Raw genomic sequence first — 27989 nt, 5'->3', positions numbered from 1 at the left:
AGTATTCTATACTCCCACTTTTTGTATCCCTACACTCTCACTGAACAAGGACTTTGCAACCCTTTGAACTGCCAAGCCCCTTATCTTCTGCAAGCTTTGTTTGTATCCCTATCATGACTTCTGATTAAGCTCCTACAATCACTCTTTGAAACTAAGAATTCCTCTTCATCTTAGACATCACCAACATTGTGATCTCAATCCTCTCCTCCTCCAGCATCCTCACATTGAGGTTTCCATGCACATCTATTGCCACAACTACCTGTGACCTTCATGCAGCATAGATTGTACACTAGCTCCATAAGGACACTTCCAGCAGCGCATCTGGAATTTTCACCTGAATATATCACTACAGCTAAAATTCAACACACCAAAATAAAATTCAGCAGCTTCACAAAACCAGTTCTCCTGACTTCCTTCTTTCTTATCTACTCATTTACAGAACTTCAGATCCTCTCTCTTATCCCCCACAGCAAATCCTTTGTCTCCTCTCCACCCACTCTGCTACTCCCATTTAAGAGCATTTCACTTTTACTTGGACCTTGTCAGAATTCCCAGTTTTTTCACTTCCTGTCTTGCCTCCATTCCAAACCTTTCTACAAAATAACATCAGATTCTTTCTAAAATGCAGATATGATCAATCCACTGCTTTAAAATGTTCTATACAGATGATATACAAGGTATTTGCATAGTCTTTTATTATGTTTCTATAAAATACTTATTAATTACAAAGGAAAAATAAATTTTCTGAATTTGATTGTTGTGTGGTTATATAAAAGATACCTTTGTCCTTAGGATATAGACACTAAAGTATTAAGGGATTTACATATATATATATATACACATATATATATATATATTTATATATTTTTTTTTTTCTTTAAGAGAAAGAGCTTGCAGGGAGGGGCAAAGGGAGAGGGAGGGAGGGAGGAAATTTCAAGCAGACTCTATGCTCAGCATGAATACAGACACAGGGCTTGATCTCACCACCCTGAGACCATGACCTAAGCCAAAATTAAACCTCAGATGCTTAACTAAGCTGCCTAGGCACCCCTTAAGGAGTAATATTTTATACACACACATATATACACAGAGAAAGAGAGAAAGTGTCTAAGAATGAAAAAGCAAATGTGACAAGATGTTAAAAATCAGTGAAACTAGGTAAAGGGTGTGCTGGAGTTCTTTGTATTATTCTTGCAACTTTTCTGTTCATTTGTAAACATTTAGAGTAAAGGGTTAAGAAGATGTTTCATTTTTTTAATTGCCTATTTAATGGAATACAAATATTACTCACATGAGACCCTCTGAAATACAGTCTCAGTATACTTTTATACCTTTCTTCACAATGAATACCATAAACAAGGCTTGATCAAACTACCTTCCTGAACATTTTCTTGGACTCCATGAATTTGCTCATGGCCATATCTAAAATATACACCCCTCCCCCATATTCCCATGTAGAAAATTCTGATTTCTTTTTCTCAACACCCAGCTTATTTTTCTAGTACTTCCCAAACCCAACCAAACTGGATGTAATCTCTCCCTAGAAATTCAATGAACCCAGAAAATTAGCAAACCAAAGCACAATTGAAATGAAAGGAGGAGAGATGATTCACTGATTCAAAACATGTAATTTTTAAAAATAACTGTAGAATCGCCTAAAGAAATTCAGAGGTCAAAGGTAGAAGGAAGATTTAAGGGTCATACACACAGAGTAACTGAAGCTATAAAAATGGTATATTGGGGCACCGGGGTGGCTCAGTTGGTTAAGCCTCTGCCTTTGGCTTAGGTCAGGATCCCAGGATCCTGAGCTAGAGCCCCAGGTCCAGCTCCCTGCTCTGTGGGGAGCCTGCTTCTCTCTCTGCCTCTGCCTGCCACTCCCCCTGCCTGTGCTTTCTCTCTTTCTGCCAAATAAGTAAATAATTAAATAAATATATATTTTTTTAGATGGGTATGTTATCTCAGAATAAATATGTAAAGAGAGAGCAGAACCAACAATTACTCTCAGGGCAGGATTTGTTATTCAGTGGTAGCAAAAGGGACAATTAAAAAAGACACAAAAAATATGGTCAGAAAAGCAGAAAGAAAACTATATCACGTCCTTCAGGACACTAAGAAAGAAGAAAAATTGAAAGTAGTAGTAAGATAATATTAAATGTGACAAGTTCAGAAAGAAAAGCGAACCAGGAAATATAAACAAACAAACAAACCCACAAAAACAAAAACCATGGATCATGGAAAGAGTAGTTTCAATAGCACTATAAATATGGGGCTCAAATGAAGTTTATTAAGTTTCAACAAATATTTAATGAGTGCTTACTATGTGCCAAACACTGGGTTAAAGGAAGGAAACAGGCTGGAATCAGCAATGGGCATACACTAAAGGTTGCAAAATGTAAGTGTAAAGGGGAAGGAATAAAACCTATATTTTATAACTGTAATATAAATGGATTCTTACCAGAAGATAAGATTTCATCTTGTGTAATTTGAGTCTAGGAACAACATAAAATATACAGAAAATTCAAGTTGGCCTCTAGCACTGGTATTCCCATTAATAAATACATATTAAGAAATAAGAATTACAATACATTTCTAAAACAATATTATCAGTTTTTGTAATCTGGTTGAAAATTGTAATGCAAAATAATAAATTACAAGGGTACTTGTTTATAACAAGCTATTTCTGGAAAACACAGAATATTATTTTAATTTGCCAAATAGGCTTTATAAGAGTACTTGATGGTTAGTAGTAAACATCACAAGAGAATTGACAAGTTCAAGGTATGGCCAGAGCAATATTAGATGTAATCTGTCTATTAAAGTAACTGGATCTGGATTAACACCTAGAACAATGTTCAGGGTTTGTGTGCATTGCTCTATCTATTCAAACATCCTTTTCACCTAAAAAACCACAGACTACTGTTTTCCTCCTAATCCTCACTTCTGCCTCATTCTCCTTCTTAACTGAATAAATAAAATAGAGTATCACTAATCTGAACATTGGTTTATATGTCCTCATTGCAAACAATTTATGCCATTATTAATGCAATATTACACAAAGAGTAATGAGTTTCCAGTGTAACACTGCTTACAAAATGGCATTTTATTCTAATTACCATCTTATGAAAATGATCTTCACAAAACTCAATTCTGCAGATTTACTGTCAAAATAGTAGCTGTCATTGAGTGACGGTACTAAAATCCTATAAAAGTGTTCAGCATGGTAACATGAATATTAGAACAAGTATGTGAAGGAAAGGAAGTAACTATTATGATCTATCAATTCATGTGGCATTATTAGTTACATAAATTTAATCCAACTTGAGAATCCAGGACTTCCAATTACTTCAATAAGTATACAAGATTACATCTAATTTTGCTCTGCCCACAATATCAATTCAATATTGATGCAGCTTTAGAACCTGGTTTAATTTATGAGTTGTTTTCCAGGAATGAATTCATGACATCAAGGCCATAATTCAAGGGCAGTTTTGTCAAATGCATTAGACTGCAGCATCCATGGAAGGAAGTAACAAAGTGACACAGAATATATCATTTTATATTGCAGTTAAAATGTTTTTCTTCATCAATATGGATGAGTTTTGTAATCGTATTAAAAAGCTGACATTAAAATTCAGATTTAACAAACAAGTGTGTTCCTTTCACTCAGTAAATTTAGTCAACATTTATTTACCTTCTACGCCCCTCCATTCACACCTACGCCTGTGGTCTAGTCTATAGCTCAGCTTAAAACGTTTTGTACTTTTAATTATGATGAACAGTGATAATATGGTAGCCACATTTCTATAGTCCTGTACACTGAATGTGACCATTAGGAGAAGTACTAGACTAATGTGACCCAAGGGTGACTAAATGGTTAGGGAAGCCAGTTTTCTTTAATACAATCAAAAATTGTGTTAACTTACTTTCACAGGATAGTTGTTGGTATTTCAGCCTGAGTCTATATTTTTCATTTTCTTCAAGCATTCTAGAAATGACTTTGTACACTCTATTCCATACTGAAACCTTAAAAAAGTAAGCAGAGTTAAGGAACACTTAGCAGAGAAGCAGGAATACATTCTGACAGAGGCAACTGGCAGTGACTCAACCATGTTGCCTGTCAATGGGTATCACTATAAAACAATAACAGTACTTAGAAACCTAAAACTTAAATGTAATTGTTTTCCTACAATCAGTCATCTCTTCTGCTAACTTCCTAGCATTTCCTCTCTGTAGTATTTACATTAACTCTCCTGGATGAAGGCAAGATCTATAAAGTCCTACCTAAGTTGTTCCAACACATCCAATTTTGTTTTTAATGGTATTTTTTTGTATTTTCTTGTAGTTTTTAATGTATTTTATTCTAGTTAAGAATTAAACATTTCTCCTAGGACACACCAAAGCAAAAATACCAGACAGTTATCCAATGAGAACTATGGAAGCAAACAAATCTAGACTCAAATTCTGGCTTTGCCACTTAACAGTTGCTTGACGTTGGGAAGTGTTTACATCTCATCTAATAATAACTTCATATATTGGATTATTAGAATTAATGAAAAATATATATAAATATATGAAATATATATAAAGCACATACCTCAGTATGTGACATATATTAGTTATAAGTAAAAATTGGCTACCGCTCTGTTCTCCTCACCCAAGGGGAATTGGTTCTTGGAAAAAATAGTTCTTAGTATAGAGGGAAGATGAGATGTACACTCAAAATACATTTAAGGTGAATCTCCTTGAACGTTATTTTATACGGTGCCTGGGTTGTAACTCATACAGAGTCAAAGTGCAGAAATAATACGATTTTATATGTCATTATCACTAATAGTTTCTTTAAACCAAAGTGTAAAATATATGGTAGAAAACAAAGATTTGTAGAGCTAGTGATCTTGAATATGTTTAAAACACTCAAATTACCATGATATGTGGACAACTAAAGGTAAAAATGGTTCAGCAGTAAAGGCTCATCACTGTTAGCTTTCCTTCTACAAACTAAATGTATATCCCTTGTCTTTAAAAGAGCAATATGACACCAATACAGATATGTTATTCTTTTCTGTTAAATCCATGATTTTCTCTTTATATTATACTATCTATTGAAGTTTGCTATATTCTATGAGACATACATTTTCATGCTTTGAAAAATCTCCCATCACATTTTGATTAAAATGTGTTTATATCTTCAAACACTGGAAGGACTGTTCTCTACAGTTAATAAATATTTCCAAACCCAATTACATTTCTGCTAAATTAATTCTATTTTCTCACTTCAGTAAATTAAACTTTCAAAAGATGGAACTATTTCTACTGTTGAATATCTTCACACATTTGTATTTAGAAAGGTTAATCTAAAATTCAAATACTGCTCATTCTCCTTTATAATATACCTTTTTCTTTTTCTTCGCTACTTTGGAAGCTTCTTTCAAAGGGATGGGGAAATCAAACTTTTTAGCTAAATTCTTCTGGGTTAAAGCTAATTTAAAAAAAAAAAAAGAGAGATAGTGAAAAGGTAAAAGATCAAGGCCGGCACATATTTTACAGGATTCACTATCCTGATAACAGGCACAATTATAAATGTCTCTTGAGCTGTCTTTGGGGATTTTTACACTTGTTGGTATATTTCTAGTCACTAGATAATACCAGTTTACAAATTAGCTAGTAATATGCTGGAGAAGAAAACCAAGAAACTACCTTGGAAATGCCTAGGAAATCTCCTTTCTTTACTGATTTGACAGATGAGTCCCAAAAAGTCAGCAACACCAAACAAATACCAGAAGCCACATCTTGACCTAATGCATCTCTATATTCTCCTTTCTTCTCCATTCAACTCCAGACACACATTATGATTTCAACTGTCCCAAATACCTTTGGTTCCTCAAGTGCCTTGTTCTTATACTTCCCAGCCTTCACACATGCTGTTCTAGATGGCTAAAACACTCTGTGTACATGCATGCGTGTACGTATACACACACACACACACACACACACACACACACACACACACACACACCTGCCAGGCAAATTTCTACCTGCTCTTCAAGACTCAGCTCACACCATCACCTCTCTACAGTGCACAGCACTAGCTCCAGGAACACCGAAGTCACATCACTTAGCACACTTTTATATCACATATTTATAATGTGTTTCCTCCACTAGGCTGTGACCTCCCTAAGGGCAAAGCTATGTGTGTCTTTGCCATTTTTCTACCCACACTACCAGACACATAGTAGGTACTAATAAAGGTTTGTCAGAGTGAGTAAGTTTCCTTCCTCTACTCACTAAACCATGCTGCCTTCCCAAATATTAACTGTTAGAAGAAAACCCAAGGGCATGTGTGTCTAAAAACAAAGTCATAAAACAGTGAGCATGTGCTCCCTGAAAGCCTTTATATTTGTCTGTAATCTGCCCACCCAAACCCTTACCCACCTTATCCCTGCCCTACCACTACCACTCTATACCTGGCTTTCTTCCCCCCATTCAATATTTAGCTTTCCAGGAAACTTCTCTGATTTAAGAAAGCACCCTATGCTCAATTACCATGAGATTTTTCATGTTGTTAACTTGGGGAGTGTGTTTTATTCTTTATTAGAGATCCAGTATCTAATACCATACATATTAGATAGGCAATAAGTATTACTTTTGCTAGTGAATTAGAGTATGTTCTAAAATGGCATTTCCCAATTTGTGAGAAGCGTGCCACTGATTCTGGGTGGGGCACAGACTGGCACTAAAGAACCTTAAATCATACAGTGAGAAACTCAATATCTTTCCCATTATTTTTTAATCTGATTACATCAGGGAGAAAGTCTAAGTTTGGAACTAGTATGTCATTATGACTTCAGAGATTAGCTTCTCTCTCTTTATGACTACAGATAACATTTGTTAGACAAGCTATTTGGCTAGAATTTAATAATATTGCTTTGTCTTTATTAGATTGTTTTTAATTAATTTCTATTTGTGGCAAACTGTATAAGTTTGTCACTGAGATAATGATGTAAAGTGTTCTCAAAAGAAATTTAGTTGAGAGGAAAAAAATGCAAATATTTAAATAAATATATTAAGTAAATGATAGTGCAGATGATATGGTAGGAAAACAACTCAAGTCTAAGAATCTCTGTTCTTCATATACCCAGATGTACCTTTTTCTCTAAATGCCAACACCTTTGGAATACTGTACTTGCATCATTCTCAAATGTTTTCCATTTGTAAGTCTTGCCTAAACTAGACATGACTCCTTGAGGTCAGGATAGGAACCATCAAGTCTACCTGTAATTACTGGGGATCTAAAATATGTCAAGGAGTATAGAGGATGTAAGAAAGAAAAAAGACAAAATCATTTCTCCTACTTGTTTTGCAAACTTCACTAAGGGGAGCTCCAGCCTACACCAAAGACTTTGTCCCAACTTAATGTTTCCAGTCTTCCTCTAGCCTTCTTTCTACACGGTTTCTACACACTCAAAATATACTCCTACTTCTTCCCTAATCACTCTCTGTTACAGATCTATACACAGGGCTATGCTCACACAATTTTTCCCACCAGTAATTCCCTCCTGGCTCAGCAACATGTGTGACTCTCATGGAGCTTCAATCACCATAAAACCTTCCCTGATTCCCTCACCCTCAAATTATTCACCACTTCCAAAGCAATTATTTGTACTTCCACAAGAGCACTTGTCATCCTCTATTGTATATAAATTATGAATATATCTCCCAAGTTCTGTGAGAATTGATTTATTAGTCTTGCTTGAAATGTTAGAAGAGTTTCCTGATTTTCCTGCTCCTGGATTTCTAAAATCCACTACACTTTACAAAAACAACTTCAAGTATATCTTACAGAAGTGTACCTGTCTCTGATCACTTTACTCCACCATTCAAAAATCTTCAGTGACTATGAAATGACAGTCTCCAAGGCATTCTACAATCTGGTCCAAAACTTCGTTTTCATTCATTCAATATTATTCAGGCCTACTATATACTACTCACTGGGATAACCCCCCCCCGCCCCGCTTTCCTCCAAACCATCTCTGTACATTTATTCTATATCAAACACTGTGCTGGGTACTCTGCATGCATTCTGTACTTCTCCTAGTCTTTGCAGTAACCTGTTGTGGTAAGAATTATTATTTCCATTTTACATATAAGGAAACAGAGAATCAGAGTAGTTAAGTTGGCTAATATTACACTACTAGTAAATGACAGAGCCAAGATTATATCTTTCTGATTTCAAAGCCAATGCTCTTGATAATCTCAACCTTCCACTAGCAATTTCTCCATTTGTGTCCCTTTATTTCCTACCTTTATGTCTTTCCTTTCCCTAAACTATTAAAGCCTTTGTCAGATATCTCTCTTACAGCATTTCTGTCTACTAGCTTATATTCATATTATTCATTTAGAAGTTCCTTGACAGCAGAATATTCTGATTCATCTATGTCACTAGCACCTAATCTAGTTCCCACAGTGTTGAAAGTGTTCAATGTTGTTGAATGGATACATAATTTACCTAATCCCCATAGAGTACCAAGCATAAGTATTTAATAAACATCCCCTTAATATTAATATTAAATATACCAAAAACAGAGTAAAACTTAAGCACTTCTGGCTTGGTTTAAATATAAATCTATGACCCTATTCCTGGTCTCACAAGCACAGCAAGGGGACTCTGAAGTTAATGGCTCCATTGTCTGCCCAGCGGCCTAGCGCATCAACTTCAGAGTTGGCATCAAAACTTCCTTCTCCATATTTTAGTCAGTCATTGATCCTGTGTATTCTATATTGTTGCTGACTTGGGTGAGACCTTTTATCTTTGCACTGGACTACTGTGACTGTCCTCTAACGGGACTCTGGCCTCCAATCTCTCCCAGCCCAACTCCGTCCTCCATATCAGATCATGTTACCCCTACTACAAAGGAGCAGCAAAAATCCCAAAATTTCAAAACCAAAATTCAGGGCAAACTGCCTTATTGTCTTTTCCCACCTCAGCAGAGAAACCAAGCATAAGAAAGTGATCCTAGGTCTGCACCGCATAAAGTTACAACAACACAACACTGGTTTTATAATCTCAGCTACCCAGTTACTCCTAACTGGCATAGGTGGTGATTTCAAGCACGAATTCATGCGTCCCTTCCATTCCACCCCCCTTTCTTCCAGAAGCTTCTTCATCCACTTTCAGTGTTCTTCACTTTTAATCCACTATCTTGCTGATGGACTATTATTCGTCCTTTGATTTGTGGCACTAAAGCAATATAGGCTCTCAATCAAATCCACTGTATTTTTTCCTGGCTTCTTGCCTAAGCTGTAGAGCTCCTCACCACCACTACCACCACCACCATCACCATACTCTCTACTTTTCCTAGAGTAAACCTTTTATCCTGTTTCGACTATTCAAAAAAGCTGGAAACCCAGGGCTAAAGTGTCTTATACTACCCCTGGATTTTTTGATCCTTGGCAGAGGGGCCAGAACAAAACAAAACAAAACAAAAACCTGAGTGCCTTTTAACACTGAGGCCATTAGAGGGGTTTGGAGTCCAAAATCATGGCCCTGCTTAGTATATCTGAAGGCTTCCTGCCACAGCTCATTCTCAGGAGTCAATCAAGTCCCACAGAGTACCATCTTATACATCTAAATTATCAAAGTGAATTTAGTCTGGAAGGCTAACAAACAAAATATTTATACATTCCTCAACTTGGGCTTCAGTCTTGCCTGCCTCCAATTTGCTCTCTCTTATATAGCATGGCCCGAGTAAATCTAACCCTATCACTTCTCTCTTTTTAAAATTTATTTACTTGAGAGAGAGAGAGAGAGAGGAAGAGGAGAAGCAGAGGGAGAGGGGCATGCAGACTCTGTGCAGAGCACAGACCCGATGTGGGGCTCAATCCCACAACCTTGAAGTCATGACTTGAGCTGAAACCAAGAGTCAGTCCATTAACCAATGGAGGCACCAAAGTGCCCCTTACTTCTCTTATTCAGAAACCTTCAGTTTTGGACTTTCTGAGTCACTGAAGACCATGAGAAATGTAGAGTAGCTGCATTCCCAAAATTTCACACCAAACAACTTCACATTTTGAAAATTCTACACAAAACCACACCCTCAGCATTACTTGAGGACAGAAAACACTGAACCTGCAAAATGACATTTAAGTAAAATAAGAAAAATCATTCAATTACAGAGCTATGATCCTATATGCTCCAGCTCCACCCAAGCAGGGCTTTGTGGCCACCAGGGAAGAGAAGAGGGACACCAGAAAAAGTACCTGCAGGAGAGCTGCAGCAACCAACAGAAAGATTAAATCCACCCTAAATCTGAAAATACTAAAACAACACCAGACAGATTAGAGCACAAATGACAGAGAAGGGATTTCAATGTGCAATTTAAAAGGCCAGACATCACATAAAGTACGAAGCATGCCATTTAATGGAACTGACTGAGTTTAAAGGGCAAGCTGATTTAAAGGGACAGTCTTCCAATTGCATGGGTTCCAGGGGAGAAAAAGAACAAAACGGAAGGATCATAAATTAGGTCACAAAGAAAACATCAGTAGCATCCATAAAAATGGAGACCTTACAAACACTCGGATCAAAATGCAACAAAATAGGGACAGCTGGGTGGCTCAGTAGGTTAAGTGTCTGCCTTCGGCTCAGGTCATGATCTCAGGGTCCTGGGATCGAGTACCACATCGGGCTCCTTGCTCAGCAGGAGCCTGCTTCTCCCTTTGTCTGCCACTCCCCCCTGCTTGTGCTCTCTGACAAATAAATAAATAAAATCTTTTTAAAAAAATAATGCAGTATGGGGCGCCTGGGTAACTCAGTGGGTTAAAGTCTCTGCCTTCGGCTCAGGTCATGATCCCAGGATCCTGGGATCGAGTCCCGCATTGGGCTCTTTGCTCAGCAGGGAGCCTGCTTCCTCCTCCTCTCTCTCTCTCTCTCTGCCTGCCTCTCTGCCTGCTTGTGATCTCTGTCTGTCAAATAAATAAATAAAATCTTAAAAAATAATAATAATGCAGTAAAACAGTGTACTAACAAAAACAAAACAAAAAATTCCCAGACATTAAAAAAAAAAAACCTTGAATCTACTAAGTAACACTAGAATGAGAAGGTTAATACAAACTGAAATTATAATTTTAAAGAATAGTGACAATGGAAACACTGTGTATATAGAATCTATGGGACTTAAAGTAGTAGTTAGAAGAAAATGTATTGCAATAAACACTTATCAAGAAAAAGGAAGAATAAAAATAAATGAATGAAATGTCCTGCTGAAAGAAAAAGTATGAAAAGAACAAAGTAAACCAAAAGAAAGTACATGCAAGGAGATAATAAAGTTTCTCCTTTTTTATTTTTTTAATGAGAAAGAGACTAGAAAAACAAGATGTCTCATTAATAAATTGAAATCCTGTTTTTTAAAAATTAAAACACTGGCTAACTTGATCAAGAAAGGGGGGAGTACACATACATACAGGAAAAAAAAATGACAGGTGGGAAATAACCATTGAAACACAACAAATTTTTTTAAATTATAAGACACTACTTCACATACTTCTATGCAAACAGATTTAGAAACACAGATGAAACAGATAATTTCCTAGGGAAATATAGATTACCAAAATTCACCCATTAGAATTAGAAAGCTTAAAAAGAGCAATTTCATAGAAGACAGAGAAAAAGTTGTTAAGGAATTATTCCACAAAAAGCACTAGACCCAGATGATTTCACAGAATTCTACGAAACCTTCAAACACCAGATAGTCCCACTGTTCTACAAATTTTTCCAGAGCATTGAAAAGGAAGGAAAACTTTGTAATTCCTTATATTAAGTAAATATAACTTTAACACCTAAACCAGATGAAGAAGCACAAAGAAAGAAAAACTACAGATCACGATGTAAAGTTCTAAACAAATTATTAGCAGAGTTCAAGCTACTTTAAGAAAATAACACATCATAACCAAGTAGGATTTATTGCAAGAATGCAAGGTTGGCTCAATATTGAAAATCCATTTATATTATATACCATACTAATAAATATAACAGTAAAATGTGTTTATCTCCATAGGTCTGAGAAAGCCTTTGACAAAATTCAATACCCATTTATGATTTAAAAAAAAAAAAACTGAAGAAAATAAAAATTGAGGAATACTTTTTAAGATTTTAAATATGTATGCCTTGGTCCTAAACCAGTACCTTATTTAGTGAGGAATACTAGAGGCATTTCCCCTAAGGTCAGGAATAAGGCAAGGATGCCCACAATCTCCACTACTATTCAATACTGTACATGAGGTAGTAGCTAATGGATGCAGTAAGACAAAACAAATCTACTTCAGGCATAGGAATGGGTAAAAAAAAGAAATGAAATTTTCTCTATTTGCAAATAACATCATCATATACCTGGACAATCAGTATCAATGATAAAACTTACTCTAATAATAAAAGAATGCACTGAAGTGCTAGGATCTAAAGTTAACACACAAAAACCAATACGCTAATCCAAAGAAGATAATCAGGAAAGCTCACATATTGTATGATGCGATTTATATGCGATGTCCAAATCTATCAAGACAGAAAGTTTAGAATTTGCTTAGCAGTAGGGTTAGGGTTAGGGGCGGGCAGTGAGAGGGAATCCTGAGAGTTAATGGGTACAGGGTATGGTACAAATTACAGGTTTCTCTTTTGGGGTATTATAAATGTTCCAAAATTGAGTATGGTGATGGTCGCACATTTCTGTGAAAAGCACAATTGTGCGCTTTTAATAGGTGAGCTGAATGAACTCTAAAAAAGCACAGGTGGCGGGATAAGCTCTCAAAAAAGAGGAAGGACTTTTCCAGGAAATAGAAATGCTCTGCATCTTCATTGTGGTGGTGTGTAACTAGAGATATAACTTCATCGAACCCCCTCAAAATGTATATAAAACCAATCCTAAATACAGTTGAAAAAAAAATTTTTTTTAAGAGATCAAGAAGTGGGGCTCCTGGGTGGCTCCGCTGACTGAGCTTCTCAGTCTTGATTTCAGCTCAGGTCATGATGTCGGGCTCCTGAGATCTAGCCTCACCGCAGCAGAGTCTGCTTTTACCCTCTGTCTCTCAAATAAAGAAAAGAAAGATCAAGAACCTTCCTATATAAAAACAATAAACAGAGGGGATTACGTTGGAGGAAACCCCATTTACAACAGAAAATCAAACACCTAGGAATAAATTTAACAAAGAAATACACAAAACCTATAGAAAATTTCAAATCTAGAACATTCCGAAAAGACACAAAAGCAGTCTGAACAAATGGAAAGACGTTCCCATTTTTAGAGAGGAAGTGCCTCAGCCTGGTAAAGACGTCAGTCCTCCTTAAGCTAATATATAAATTCAGTGGCCACTAAGAATACCAACAACCACGCCACGGGCCCCCTCATTGTGCGGGACGCAAGTGGCTCCATCCAGTGACCCTTCCTGTCAGTCTGGCGGATCTTACGTGAGCGGCACGTGCTCTTCGGCGCCCTTTCCAGGACCCGCGTAAAGCCAGGGACAGGTGGGGGGCTCCTGTTTCGCCCCGCACACGCCGCCGGGCTGACGGGAAGGCGAGAGTGGCCGCCCGCGGCCCCCAAGCCGCGGGTGGCGCGGGATTACCGAGGCTGAGCCGGAAGGCTGACAGAACGCTGACGGGAGGCTGAGGCGCCCACCGCTGTGAGACAGAGGCTCGCTCCCGCCCGCCCGTCCGCCGCCCCCTAGGGGCCACCTGCTCGCGCCGCCGGCTGGGGACAGGTCCGCGCGCTCGACGCCGGAGGGGAAGCAGCCGGGGTCCGGGACCTAGGGCCGGGGGCCAGCTCCGCCCCGGCTGGGGCCGCCGCCCACGGCTCCTCAGGGCTGCAGCCGACCCCGCGCCCGGTACTCCCGCGGCCCTGAGCCCGGCGGCTGCCCAGCTGCAACACACCGCCGCACCGGTACGAGCCGAAGCGTGTCACGTAAACGAAGCGCGCCACGTCCCGCTCGGGCTCCCGGCCGCCCGCCGCCATCGCCGCCCTGGAAGCGGAACAGCCGCGGAGTTTCCTCAGGACCCGCGAAGCGTACCGCCGGGACGCAGAGACGCCTGCGGACTGCCCGGAACCCCCGGCGGGGGCGGGGCCATGGTGCACGTGCGGAGGGGAGGGGCGCGCGCTGCCGCGGGACCGCGGGGTGGGGCGTGAGCAGTAGGTGGGCGGGGCGTGGGCAATGGGGTGCGCGAGGCAGGAGGGACGCCCTGTCAGGGGTCAAACAGCGTCTGGGGTTGACCACGCAGCAGACAGCAGGGGAGCGGGAAGCGTTCAGTTGGGGCGATGGTGGACCAGTCAGCTGGAAAGTGGCCGTGCGGTTTGGGAACGGGATCACTGTGGGTAGAGAGCAGACAATGGGGCACAGCCCTTTGAAGAAATGAGCTGAACCAAGAAGAGGGTGGGAGGAAAGGGAGCAGGCCATTGGGACACCCCTCCCCGTGGCTGGGTATGAGGAAGGTTTCAGAGTGAGCGGCTGAGCCTGGATTTGACCAACGTGGAGTGTCAGTCAATGAAGTTGGGGGTCTGGGGAGGGGAGAGGAGATAGCACCTTTTTGCTGCCAGAGCGTTCCAGCGGGACCCTGGTATATGTTGTGCTGGGCCATCGGCCTGAGGCCAGCTTCTTACTCACACCCACTTGAGGCCTATCATGGTTTCCAGCTGGATTATTTGGGCAGGCTACTTTTCTTCTCTAAGCTTCCAGTTTCCTCAGAAGTAAATTCAGGGTAATTGGGTTGTTAAATCAAAATAAGGCGTGTTGGGCATCTGGCACACAGAGAGAGTTCCCTTAGACTTAACTTTCATGTCACCTTTATGAGTACATACCCTATGAAGTGTATGTGGCAATATCTTTACATTTATACTTTACGGATGGTTTTCCCATAGACCATCCTTTTAAATCCATGCAGCATTTTACAGCAGAGGAACTGAGGCTCCAAAATGAATAACTTGCCTCAAACAGGCAGTGACAGAGACATATTTTCTTAAAATGAATCTTTTTGATTGAATTATCAATATGTGCAGAAAAGTGCACTGATCACTATACAGATGGATGAATTTTCACACCCTAAATATATCCATGTAAGATCCACCCAGGTGAAGAAATGGTGCACTGCCAAAGCTCATCATGTCGTTGCCCAGGTCCAATCCCTTTGCTTTCTTCCGATTCAAACAGCATCAGTGAGGTTTGCCCACGGTTCGACTTCCTTCACTCAAGCTATGTTTGTGAGGTACAAGTTATTACATGAGTTTCTACATCATTTGATTATAATGCCATTCATTCATCTATTCCGCTGTTGATGGACATTTGGTTGTCTCCAGTCTGAGGCCATCATGAATAGTGCTGCTGGGAACATTAATGTATATCTTTTGATGAGCATATATTAGCAGGTATGTGCTTTAGTGTGGAATTGCTTAGGGTATTCACAGGTTCAGCTTTGGTAGCCACTGACAAACAGGTACCTGAAGGGGTCGTACAAATTTCCACTTCTGCTAGCAAAGCACGTGAATTCCAGTTACTGCACGTGTTCAACACCACTTGGCCTTGTCAGTGGTTTTCATTTTAGCCCTTGTGATGGATATGTGTATTAGGGCTTTCCAGAGAAAGAGAGCCAATAAAGATGTGGGTGAGTGGGGGTGTGTGTATGTGTGGAGAGGGAGGGAGAGGTTTTAAGGAATTGGCTTATATGGAGGCTGCCAAGTCCAAAATCTTCAGGATAGGCAGCAGGTTGAAGAACCAGGGAAGAGTTGATGTTGCAGTTCAAGTCTGCAGACCATCTGCTGGCAGAATTCCCCCTTCTTCAAGAGAGGTCATTCTTTTTCTATTAAGTCCTTCAAGTGATTGGATGAGGTCCAACCATACTATGGAGGGTAATCTGCTGTATTCAAAGTCTACCCATCTAAATGTTAATGTCATCAAGAAATACCTTTGCAGAAACATCTACAGTAATGTTGGACCAAATATCTGGGTACTGTGGCCAAGGCAATTTGACATATAAAATTGACCGACACACTGTGGTATTGCTTTCTTATAATTTGCATTTCCTTAATGACTTAGGAAGTTGGGCTTATTGTCTATTTGGATATCATCCTTTGTGTTTAAATCTCTTGTCTAGGTGCACCTGGGTGGCTCAGTTGGTTAAGCAACTGACCTTGGCTCAGGTCATGGTCCCGGGGTCCTGGGATGTAGCCCCACATTGGACTCCCTGCTCAGTGGGAAGTCTGCTTCTCCCTCTCCCACTCCCCCTGCTTGTGTTCCCTCTCACTGTGTGTCACTCTGTCAAATAAATAAATAAAATCTTATAAATAAATAAAGTAGTCCAATATATCAATATTTTTCTTTAGAATTATACTTTATGAATTTGGTTTAACAAATCTTTGTGTATTCCTGGATATTCTCCTGTTATCTTCTAGAAGCTTTATTGTTTTATCTTCACATTTAAATATTTAATTCACCTGGAATTGATTTTTATGAGTAGTATGATGTAGAGAGTCAAGATTAATTATTTTTTATATGGATATCCAGTCCACTTTGGCTAAAATCTCCAATATAATTTGTGAATACAAATGATGATAGTAAATATCCTTGTCTTATTTCCGATCTCAAAGGGAAGTTTTAGTGTTTTATTATTAAGTATAATATTTGCTGTAAATTTGTTTTTTATAATATTTATCAGATTAAGGTAGTTTCCTTCTATTTTGAGTTCAGTTTGGTGTTAAATTTTATCCAGTACTTTAGCTATAATCTATTGAGATGACTATATAATTTTACTCCCTTATTCTGTAAATGTGATGAATTGCACTGATCAAATCCTAATGTTAAACCAACCCTCTGCCTGGGATAAATCCTACTTACTTGTGACATAATATCATACTATATGATTGCTATACCTCTAAATATGATTTTTCAAGATTGTTTTCTTTAGACTTTTCACTTCTATGTTCATGAGAGAGAATGGCTTACAACTTCTTATGTATTTGATAGTACTTACTGATGAAGACATCTGGGCATGGGGTTTTCTTTGTAAGAATGTCTTTAGTTGTTATAGGATTATTCAGATTTTCTATTTCTTTTTGGGTCAGTTTAGTAAACTGTGTTCTTCTAGGATTTGTTCGTTCCTTCTATCATTTAAAACTCAGTAACAAAAATTGTTCAAATATTCCTTCGTTTATCTCCTTAATGTCTCTAGGAGCATTGGGATATCTCCCTTTTCATTCCTGATATTGATAACTTATGTACGCTTTTTATCTGATTTGTTCTCAACAGTAGGTTACCAATTTTATTAATCAGTTCAAAGAATCAACTTTTGACTTTGTCAATTCCCTCTATTATTCACTAATTCTCTTTATAACATCCTAAGATAAATATTTAAATCATTGATGTTGAGACCTTTTTTTTCTAATGCAGGTATGTAAAGCTATACATTTTCCTCTGAGCATAGCTTTAGCTGCATGCCACAAGTTTTATACGTGAAATTTTCATTATTCAATTCAAAATATTTTAATTGTAATTTTTTAGGCCTGTGGATTGTGTATAAGCATACTGTTTCATTTCCAAACTTTTGGGAGCTTTTCAACTTTGTTATTTATTTTTAGCTTAATTACATAGTGGTCAGTGACCACACTCTGAATGAATTTCAGTCCTTTGAAATTTTCTGAGACTTGCATTAGAATGCAGCATATGTTCTACTTTTGGGAACTAACTGTGTGCAATTGAAAAATATGTATATGCTGTAATTGTTGGGGCCAGTGTTCTATATATGCCAATTTGATCAAATCTGTGAAGTGTCTTATCTACGTTTCTTAATTAATGTATCTTGTTGATTTCTTTTTATCTAGGTTATACTTTCAACTAAATTAGGTCAGACTGTTCTATCAGTTACTGACAGAGGTGTGCTGACGATCATCCTCTATAGCTCTGAATTTTTTTTTAAGATTTTTTATTTATTTATTTGACAGAGAGAGATCACAAGCAGGCAGAGAGGCAGGCAGAGAGAGAGGAGGAAGCAGGCTCCCTGCTGAGCAGAAAGCCCAATGTGGGGCTTGATCCCAGGACTCTGAGATCATGACCTGAGCCGAAGGCAGCGGCTTAACCCACTGAGCCACCCAGGCGCCTCAATAGCTCTGAATTTTTATTTGTTCTTTTAGTTCTGTCAATATTTGCTTAGTATATCTTTAACTGCTAATAGGTGTCTACACATTTAGAATTGTTATATCTCCTGGTAACTTGACCCTTTGATTTTTATGAAAAGTTTCTCTTTATTGCTAATGATACTTCTTGGCATATATTCTGGTGGTTTTTGTTTCATGGTATGTCTTTTTCATTATTTTACTTTCAACCATTCTTCCTTCTTGTGTTTATAATATCTGTTGTAAGCAGCACATAGATTATTTTGGTAATTCTACAATGTATTTTAAGCATCGTGAGACATTAATTTTATTACTGTTTTAAACAGTCAGTATTCATTTTGATTTACTGATTTTGGATGTATTTACCATCTCCATTGTGTTTTTATTCATTCCTACATATCCATTTTTCCAAATGGGATTATCATCCCCCTACCTAGAGGACAACCTTTACATTTTACATCAGTGTGTTGTAGTGGTGATGAATTCACTTAGTACTTGTTTCTCTGATGTGTCTTTTTGTAACAATATTTAAAGAACATTTTGCTGGGAATCAAATTCAAGGCTGCCAGCCATTTTCTTTCAGCAGTTTGAAGAAATTCCATTGTTTCACAATTTCTATATCCTTTGAGAAGTCAACTGTAAGTCATATTACTGCCCCTTTAAAAGTAACACATCTTTTCCCTCTGCTTGCTTTTCAGGTTTTCTTTTTGTCTTTGTTTTTTAGCAGTTTCATCATGAAATGACTCAGTATGATGGTCTTTGCATCTATCCTGCTTCTTGAATGTGTGCTTTGATATATATCAGATTTGATCAATTCTAGGCTATTCTTTCTTCTGGTATTGCTTCTGTTTCATTCTTTCCCTTTTCCTGTGACCCCACTACATGTTAAATCTTTTTACTCTGCTCCGTTTATCTCTTTTGCTCTTTTCTGTGGTTTCTGTCCTTGTTTCCCTAGATGCTTCTGTCCAGTTCTTTTCTACTCAATTGTAAGCCAATCCACTACTCCTCTTTTCAATACTATCTAATCCGCTTTCCTCAGGTATCCCAGCTTAAAGCCTAGGGCATTTAGTAAGGCCTCCTTGGGTAACCCTGAACCCTAGGCTACCACTCGTACACTGGGCAGCATCTGTGGGTGGAGGAAAGCTATGGTGTAGAGCCATCTTAGAGCTTTTCTTGTCCCTGGAATCTTGACCCCTTGAGGTCCTCTCACTTCAGCCCAAGCTCTCCAGTCCTTTTGAACAGGTTTATTTCTCCTCTTTAATCCAGTGTTTGATGATTTTATTGGCAGGAGAAACAATGGATCTGATACAAAGTAGTGCCCTCTGGCCACAGCAGGAATGGGGCAGATGCAGGGAACAGAGGAGACCAAGGCTGCTGTACTTCATGGGCATATTTTGGCCCACCCACATGCAACAAACACGGATTTCACTCTTGCTTCCCCTGTCCCCTGCAGCCCACCCAGTGCTCCACTAGCAGTCAGTGGGGATGGCCACTGACAGGACAAGGGGGGATGTCAGGAGAGCCTAGCAGGTGCAAGGAGTTCACAAAGCCAGAAACTTCTCAGAGTTCAGATCTCATCCCAAAGGACCTTCCTGAGAGCAGCCTCCCTGGGTCCCTGTCTCCCTGTCCCTAGTCCCTTCCTTACACATTATCTTCACTGCAATCTGAAAGTATCTAATTTAGTGGCTTACTTCTTGATTGTCACGCCACAAACCCTACAGCTGCTACATGAAAGCAAGGACCTTGACCTTTTTGTTCCCGCAACATGTCCCCAGGCACTTAACACGGTGTCTGACACACACAGGGCATTCCATACTCATGTGTTGTAACTGTAAAGAAATAAGTAAATGAATGATTAGACACATTAGAAAAGGCCACGAACAGAAGGAAGTTGCTCAGCTAACATCATCCACCAGGTGGCAGTCACAGCTCCCTTATAAAAAAGAATCTCTCTTCCTCACCCTTCAAAAAACAACTCAATTTTTATTTTTACCAAGAGTTAGTAGCCTGAATTCAAACCACGACTCTTTCATTTGGGCTTTTTGAAAATAACACTTGGAGAAAATGCATTTCCAGTCCCTTTGCCCTTGTGGAGTGAGTGGCCCTGGCAGCCGGTGTGGGGAGGGCGCTGCGTAGAAAGACCGAGAACAGTTGTATAAGATGTCATCTCAGCCCACAAAAGAGATGATTTGCTCCTCCCTCCCTCACCCCTTCGTCAAACAGCTGCAGGAACTGAGAGAAAAACCAACGGATGCATATTCCTAGTCATGAATTTCATTTGGCCAGCCGTAGGCATGGGGACATATGGTCCCCCAAGGAGACAGCCGCAGATGACTGTCAGAAAAAGGCCTTCCCACCTCATCTGTGCCTGAAGTGCTGTTCCTCCACTCTCCCCTGGTTCTGACAAGTCCTTACTGCCGCTTCCACCATGTTCCTGGGAGTATAAAGTGTGGGGATCTGGAACTGACCCTGCTGCTAAGCCAGCCCCAACTTTCAAAAAGCTAACCACAGGGCTTCTTGAGAAAGAAAGGGCCCCAGTCCAATTCCATTTCAGGGGGAAGGAAGCATGAGGGAAGGTACATTTTTTCACATGAAGAAATTATGATATATTTAAAAATGCTTGCTGTAAACAAATAGAGCTTTAACTCCCAAAATACAACATAACAGAATTATGTGTTTCTCAAGAAATTATAGGTGTTCCTTTTTAAGACTGGATTCTTTATGCGTTACAGACGAGGTTGTGATAATGGTGCCCAAGCTTAAATGGATATGATGGTTCTATTCTCACACCCATCAGAGGATCTCTATGGCCATTGTTTAATCTCAAGATAATGTCAACTGACTCCATTTTACAGGCCCTTTGTGAATGAGAGAACTTAGGGCCCCGGGGGAATGAATGGATGGGAGGACCCTGCCCTGTGGGGAACGCAGAGGAACTTCTCTAGACTTGGTCACAGGAAAATTGAGCATTCCCTCCCTCTGCTGCTGCCTCCCCACCACCAAACCAACACACATTCTCACATGTACACACACATGCACACATGCCTCGTCCCCTGGTTATTAAGCCCATCTCTAAGATTAATTACATTGTCTGTGTCAGCCATCTATCTCATCTTCCTTCCATACAACCCCTCCAAATTAAAATAATGCTTAATCAGAATTAGAGCCTGCTCAAACCGTCTAAGTGCCACTTGCTCTTGTCAAAGATGGATCTCTTGTGCCCTTTCAAACAAGCGACGAATTTCAATGAGACATCCAAGGACAGGGAGCGGAATGGGGTAAAAATTTCCCTTTCTAATCAATCGATATCCTCCTTTCGAAGCTTCTGTGTGTCTAGGTAGGATTGGAACTGCCTTGTTTCCTCCTGTGCTTCCACGAAGGTTTTGCTTTTGCCCCAGTGTTCCAAGGGAGTAGGATTAGTATTGCCTGGTAAATTGTGTTTCCTCCAATAACAGCACAGCATGTGGGATTTTGCCAAAACCCAGGTCATTCTCCTGTATCTGTGCCTCCAACCTGCAGCCCTAATGTGCCCACCTCTCTCTGTTCTGCCGTCATCCTAGCCCACGCCATCGGCATCTACCGACATTCACCGTCCTCACTCCCAAACACATGGCCATCACTCCTGAAGTCTTCTTCTGCTCCCACTCTTGCTCCCCATAAGCTCTTTTCCACGCCATCATGGCGATCCTAAATCAGTTCCCGTCCTCCCCCCGTGGCTGCTGAATCTTCAGCAGCTCTCCATCTACTTTAAAATAAAACCCAGAGCCTCCACTGTGGCTAACAGGCCTCTGCCTTCTCTGGCCCTTTGGCCTCTCTGAGCTCATGTCATGAACTCTTCCTCCTGTCACTGTGTTTAGCCGCCCTGCTCTTCCTTTCCTAAATATGCCAAGGTTGGTCCTGCCTCAGGACTCCTGCATGGGCTATTCCTTCTGCTCAAAGTACTTTTCCCTCAGATTTCACCATGGCTTTTTTTTCCTCATTCCTTGGGTCTCGACTTAAATCTCAGCTGTCAGAAATATCTTTTCTAACCTTCCAATTAAAGTAGCCCCACTTCTAGTCTCACCAAATTATCCAGTTTTATTTTCCTCATAACTCTCAGAACACTTTGTTGTTTATGTATGTGTTTTCTTGTTGATTATGTGATTTCTCCCTCCAAATGTGAATGCCAACAGGACAGAGACTTCGCTGGCTTTGCCCCCACAATATGCCCAGAGCCCAGAACAATACGAACACTTGGATGAATGATTGAATGAACAAGAAAACCCTTCAATGTAATTCTCTTTTGCTGATTTCCACCTTTGGCTAACAGAAAGCAAGTTCACAATTCACATGAGTGGTTCTGTACCTAAGAAGAATGCATGATCTTTGTCAGGGCCTATCCCCCAGCAACTCCCTGGCATCACATTTTACCAGGGCTTTAAAGTTCAAAGGACTTACCCAAATCTATCTATCTATCTATCTATCTATCTATCTATCTCTCTCTCTCTCTCTCTCTCACACACACACACACACACACACACACACACACACACACACACAATTGGAGGTCTAAAATCCAGGTCGTTTCCAGGATGTTCATGCCAAGAGGACAGAGACTTTACCTGTCCTGTCCCCACAGTATCCTCAGGATAAATAATGTGCAGATATTTGCTGAAGAAATGAGTGGATAAATGAGAAAATTCTGGGATAGAAATATCTCTCTGGGACTAAAGGCACATCCTAAATAACAAGATTCCAGCCTCTCAACCCCATCTTGTTGGTCTGCTCTGGCATTGGGAGGATATTCTTCCCCTCCTGGCCCCTGGTTCCTGGGTCCCAGCAGCTTCCAGTTCCGGAGATGCACCCACAACCCAGTCCGGTTCTGCTCTCCCAGCCACTACGCTCCCCCTGTCCTCGGTACTCCAAGGTTTAAAAATTACAGGTTTTCATGGGGACTGAGTTCTTGCTTCTCCTCATGGTCTGAGAAGCAACAGTGTGGGGTTCCCTTGAAAGCTTGTTAGAAAGGTAGAGTCTCAGGACCCCAGCTGCGCAGAATCAGACCCTGCACTGGAACAGTATCCCCAGATGAACTTGGTGCCCACGAGCACAGCAGGGCTCCCAGCTACTTTTATCTGGCATTCCGATCTCTATTCTACTTGTAAAATACCTGAGCCTTGGGGCCCCATTAGCTGTCAGCCTTCCCCCTTCCCTTTCTGAGGCATAGATCCTTTAGTGGCTGTTTTGAGAACAGGTCTAGGAAAGAGAACTAATGTCTGGATCCTGTGAGTCACTTGTTCAGTAAACATTTATTAAACACTTATGATGTGCACCACGCATGACTGGTCCCGAGGACCCAAATATGCCTAAGACAATATTTATCTCCTATACCCAGGAAAACCAGGTAAACAAATTATATATAATGCTAATTACACATCGTAAGAAGTACTAGTCAGAAGGACTGCTTCTAATAACAAAGTGTGATGGGGGGTGGTGAGAGGGGGTGTTTTAGAAAGAATGACCCAGGAAGTTCTTCTCAGAGGTGATATCTAAGCTAAGTCCTGCAGGGCGAAAGGGAAGTTGAGCTGAGTCGGGGAGACAGGGCTGAGAATTTCTCACTGAGGAAACAATCTGGGGAGGGGGATAAACACCCTACCCTAGGAGAGGGGCCTTGTGTCAGAGGACAGAGAGAGGGCCACAGTGTGGCTGGAGGGCACAGTGGAGAGGAGGGTTGGGGGGTGGGGGGAGAATGGAGGCCAGGGCAGATACTGCAGGGCCTACGGACTTGAGAAAATAGATGGAGATTTCTCTCCAGGGCCATGGGAGTCTGTTGGAGGGTTTGGCAAGGCAAGGGTTTGGCAAACCCAGATTTGTGTTCCACTCCAGCTAATGACTGGCAAGCAGAGAGCGCATGGCACGGTGTGGGGGAGGCTGCGGGGAGGAGAGGTGGGGTGACAGCAGGGAGGCTCTGCTGAGGTGGGGCAGGCCAGGGGCATTCCCCTGACTCGGTTCTCATCCCAGTTCTGGGAGATGGGTATCACTGACTCCTCTGTACAGAGACAGCGAGTGTGGCATCTCAGGAAGAGAGGGGAAGGGACATTCCCAGGGTTGCTGTGGCCTGCAGTGGCTGGATCTGGGACAACAATGGTGATGATGACAGTCTCCACAATGGCCTCATTGAAGCCTTATGGCAACCTGATGATGGAGATATTATTTTCTGCCCCTTCTGACTGGTGAGACAACCCATATTCAGAGGTTACCTAATGTAGCCAAATTCACTCGCCCAGGGGTGGCAATGGGACATAAATCCTGGGGTCTCACCCTAGAACTATGTCCCTAGCCCCAGGGACCCCTGATTTCAAAATCCAAGTCACCTCTTCTTCTCTCTCTTGCCATGCCTGGGTCCACCTTTGCCTGTGTTTTGCCATTTATAAAGGCAGAGGGAAATAACCGAGAAACTAAAAAATCAGATTTCCTCGAAGGCAGTATAATTGAACTGTCAGCTGACAGCCTCCAGGCTGAATCTCTAGCTTCTACCTCTCTCTTCCTGCTTCTTGGCCTAAAGAGATTCTCTGCTCATCTGAAACTCTGCAGAGCTGAAACTGACCAGAGTTCCAGGGCACAGTCCCTGGGAGTTTGTGTTCAGATCAGTAGCCCAGACACCTGCCCCTCTGCTGCGGTGTATGGTCTCCCACTGTGGGAGGAATCCCATCCCCAGTGAGCAAGGGAGACAGCAAGAACAGGGCGCAGCCCAGGCAGGCACTGGGCCTGAAGCCTCCACACTTCCACCGTCACCATGGCAACTCTTACAGGCTGGATGGGGCAGAACCCAGAGAAGACACGGAAGGGAAATGATGTAGGATGCCAGCAGCAGAGGACTTCTGCCAGCCACACGCATGGTCACCCTGAAACCTGCTCCTGCCTCCAACCCAGCACAGGGACCGGCACTTTGTAAGTGTACAGGTAATAGCAACAAGAATCGTTAGGATGCTCATAGTAATAGTTAACATATGCCAAGGGCACTAACTGCTATCAGAAATAGATTAAGACATGCACAGACCCCACTTCTGAAGGTCATGGAGCTGCGCCCTCCCTATTTACTCAGAGGGGAAAGTACTATAAAATAAGCATAATGAAAGCCAAAAAAAGATTCCAATTTTCTGCCATCATTAGTGACTACTGCCATCATGGCAAAATTTCCTCATTCTGGGAAAGAAAGGAGACAGTGTGGAAGGTTGTGGCCCCAGCTGCTGGCTCTGTGTATGGAGGGAGATGCTACTGATTTCTGGCACAGAACTGTATTTGATAACTAAGTCCCACTCCCCTTCTCCTCCTGTCCTTCCCATTCCCCCTACTGTCCACCTTCACCCGCCCTCGTTCCTCGGACCCTGGGACACCCCTCAGGGAGGGCTGCTGATTCTGACTTAAATAGGACACCTTAGGGGACCAAATCTGAGTCCCCCATTTTATGTCTTCCAATTTTAGAATGTTGTGTTCGGACTTTGTTAGACTTGAATTCTTTGGGTGGCAAAGAAAAAGGAAGTTGCTGACGACTGTATTTGACTGTGGCCTTACTGTTTTCCTCAGAAGGGCATTTTGCTGCAAATCTATGTTCAAACATTCTAAGTTGGTTCTTCTAGGCTCTACAGCATCACATCTGATCAGAAGCAGCTGTTTGGGCTGCAGCAACGATCAAAGCTCTGCACTCTGGAGCTCCAGAACTCTAAAAATGGCAAACACTTCTCTTTCTCTTTTTAAATATATATATATATATATATATATATATATATATATATACACACACACATATATATATATTTATATAAAACCAGGAAATATATACAAATATATATTCTCTGCAGAAATCTATTTTAATGATTCTGACATCTCAGTCCCAAAGCAAAATATTCAAGTGCTGTTTTAAAATTCACCAGGAAAGTTCAGCAGTAAGAAAGCCTCTCCCTGCTCTTTTGGATTTCGGGAACTGTCTTTGCAAGATGACAGCGACTTTGCAGCATCTCAAAGAATGAGATGCGTGAGGGAAGGCTTCATTTCTATATAAAGAATGTGTTCACTTATAGTTCTATAGGAAGAAATAAAACCCTTTCTCCTGGCTGGGATTTTCCTTGAATTCCACCCCCTGCCGCAAAAAATGGGATGTATAGATATATTAATATGTATGTCAATCTGTCAGTCTATCTGCCTAACTATCTACTGATCCACCCATCCATTCGTCCATCCGTCTAGCTAGTTAGATATCCTTTCTCGGCACCCATGTGATTTGGTTGGTTGTGCCACTCCTTGGTTCTCTCAATTTAGGAGATGACATAACTACCACACACACAAAAAAAAAAAAAAAAAAAAAAGCTATCATGTTATTGTTGAAGCCATCCTCGTCAGACAAAATAAAGACAAATGATTTTTCGATTTGTAAAATGGTATCTTTCAGTATAACATCTTGGTGAAATTTTAATGAAATTCCTCTTTGGTTGGGTGGAAACTCAAATGGGCCGAGGTAAAACAGGACCTAATATCTGTGTGCCTGGGCTTCAATCCTGGTTTTGCGGGCTAAACTTTCTGAAGTTTAGCCACCTGAAAGCAACCACGTAAAGGCACCTATCATATGAAGTAGTGGGACGTTGGAGAGAGAAACAAAACACCTCTAGCGAGCAAGATGGCTGGCACTTGGTAAATGTGTCCCTGCCAGTTGTTGTTGTAATTGTCATTGTTCTTCTCCCTCCCAGAACTGCTTGTGGTTCTGGGATTTGGGGGTTCATAGTACTAGAGAAAATGGTCCTTTTTATTTGTTTCCTGCCCCAGACTGACCTGTCTTTCACTGGTGGTCAAAGAGAAAAGATATGCATTAAGAAGTTCCTCAAAGTGCAAAGAAATGACACTTCCACTCCCTTGCCCCTACTCCTGGAATGATCGGTACACCGAGTCTGGCTGCTGAATCACAGACACACACATGAGAGAAGCCAGTAGGCAGACAGAACCACAGAGGTAGGCAGAGCCATCCAGTCTTGATGATGGAAGAAGAGCTTCCATCTGGCCTTCCTACCTGGTCTCCACTACCCAACTCCATGACCTTGAGTGAATCCCTCAAGCAAGAGTCAATTCTTTGGAAGCAAGGAGCCTTATGTTAGGACTCAAAATCCAAACTCCCATTCTCTCCCGCAACTTTTGTTTCATCTTCCTGTCTCTATACTTTTAAACGTGATACCTAGCACCCAGATTCGTTTTAAGAATGAAGCTTCTGTTTTAAAAGTAAACAGAAGGGGCACCTAGGTGGCTCAAGTCAGTTAAGCGTCTGCCTTTGGCTCAGGTCATTATCCCAGGGTCCTGAGACTGAGTGGGCCTCAGGCTCCCTGCTCAGCAGGGAGTCTGCCTCTCCCTCTGCCTCTCCCCTTCCCCCTGCTCCAGAGCACTCTCCCTCTTTCTCAAATAAATAAGCTCTTAAAAAAAAAAAATGCAAATACCAACTGAAAAAAAATCCTGTCCATTGCTATTCCCCTAGCAGTGAGGTTTATAGGGAAAAAAATGTGGGGTTTGATGGGTGGGGGCTGAATCCAGCCTTTACCACATACATACTAGCTGTGTAACCTTGCAGGTCACCCAACTTTTCCCGGAGATCTGTATTCTGTTCAGTACCTCACATGGGTGCTAACTATGCTAATGTATGTAACTGCCTGCCCAACCAAGGTGGTCACCAATGACAGGTTTCCTCTTCCAGAACCAAACCAAACTCTCAGGAGAGCTGAGAGTCATCTGATAGATGAGGCCATTCCATAACGTCACCGCCACCCCGGGCAGGTCTTCAGAATCCCATCTTCAACCAGTGGTTAAACAACACAGCAGCTGCTTCCCTTTTCC

The 27989-nt window shown here is 41.0% G+C and overlaps 1 protein-coding gene across 5 annotated transcripts in view; it reads right to left on the bottom strand.

Annotated features, from left to right (window-relative positions):
• The window catches only part of LOC125100527 (neuronal vesicle trafficking-associated protein 2), a 91556-nt gene extending 77468 nt beyond the window's left edge, over positions 1 to 14088 (bottom strand). For 3 of the 5 annotated variants that reach the window (XM_047730759.1, XM_047730760.1, XM_047730758.1), the window contains exons 1-4: positions 13721 to 14088; positions 5394 to 5479; positions 3924 to 4023; positions 2456 to 2489 (exon numbers count right to left, since the gene is read on the bottom strand). In XM_047730759.1, coding sequence (XP_047586715.1) covers positions 2470 to 2489; positions 3924 to 4023; positions 5394 to 5479; positions 13721 to 13997 — 483 coding nt within the window. In that variant the 5' untranslated portion in view covers positions 13998 to 14088 and the 3' untranslated portion in view covers positions 2456 to 2469. The remainder of the gene's footprint in view (positions 1 to 2455; positions 2490 to 3923; positions 4024 to 5393; positions 5480 to 13720) is intronic. The other 2 variants (XM_047730757.1, XM_047730756.1) reach the window with 2 other exon arrangements.
• Between the last annotated feature and the right edge of the window lie 13901 nt (positions 14089 to 27989).

Source organism: Lutra lutra, chromosome 5, assembly GCF_902655055.1.
Source record: "Lutra lutra chromosome 5, mLutLut1.2, whole genome shotgun sequence".
In the NCBI taxonomy this organism is placed as follows: Eukaryota; Metazoa; Chordata; class Mammalia; order Carnivora; family Mustelidae; genus Lutra; species Lutra lutra.
Note: the sequence above shows the minus strand (reverse complement) of the source record. Positions and strands in the feature narration are given on the sequence as shown.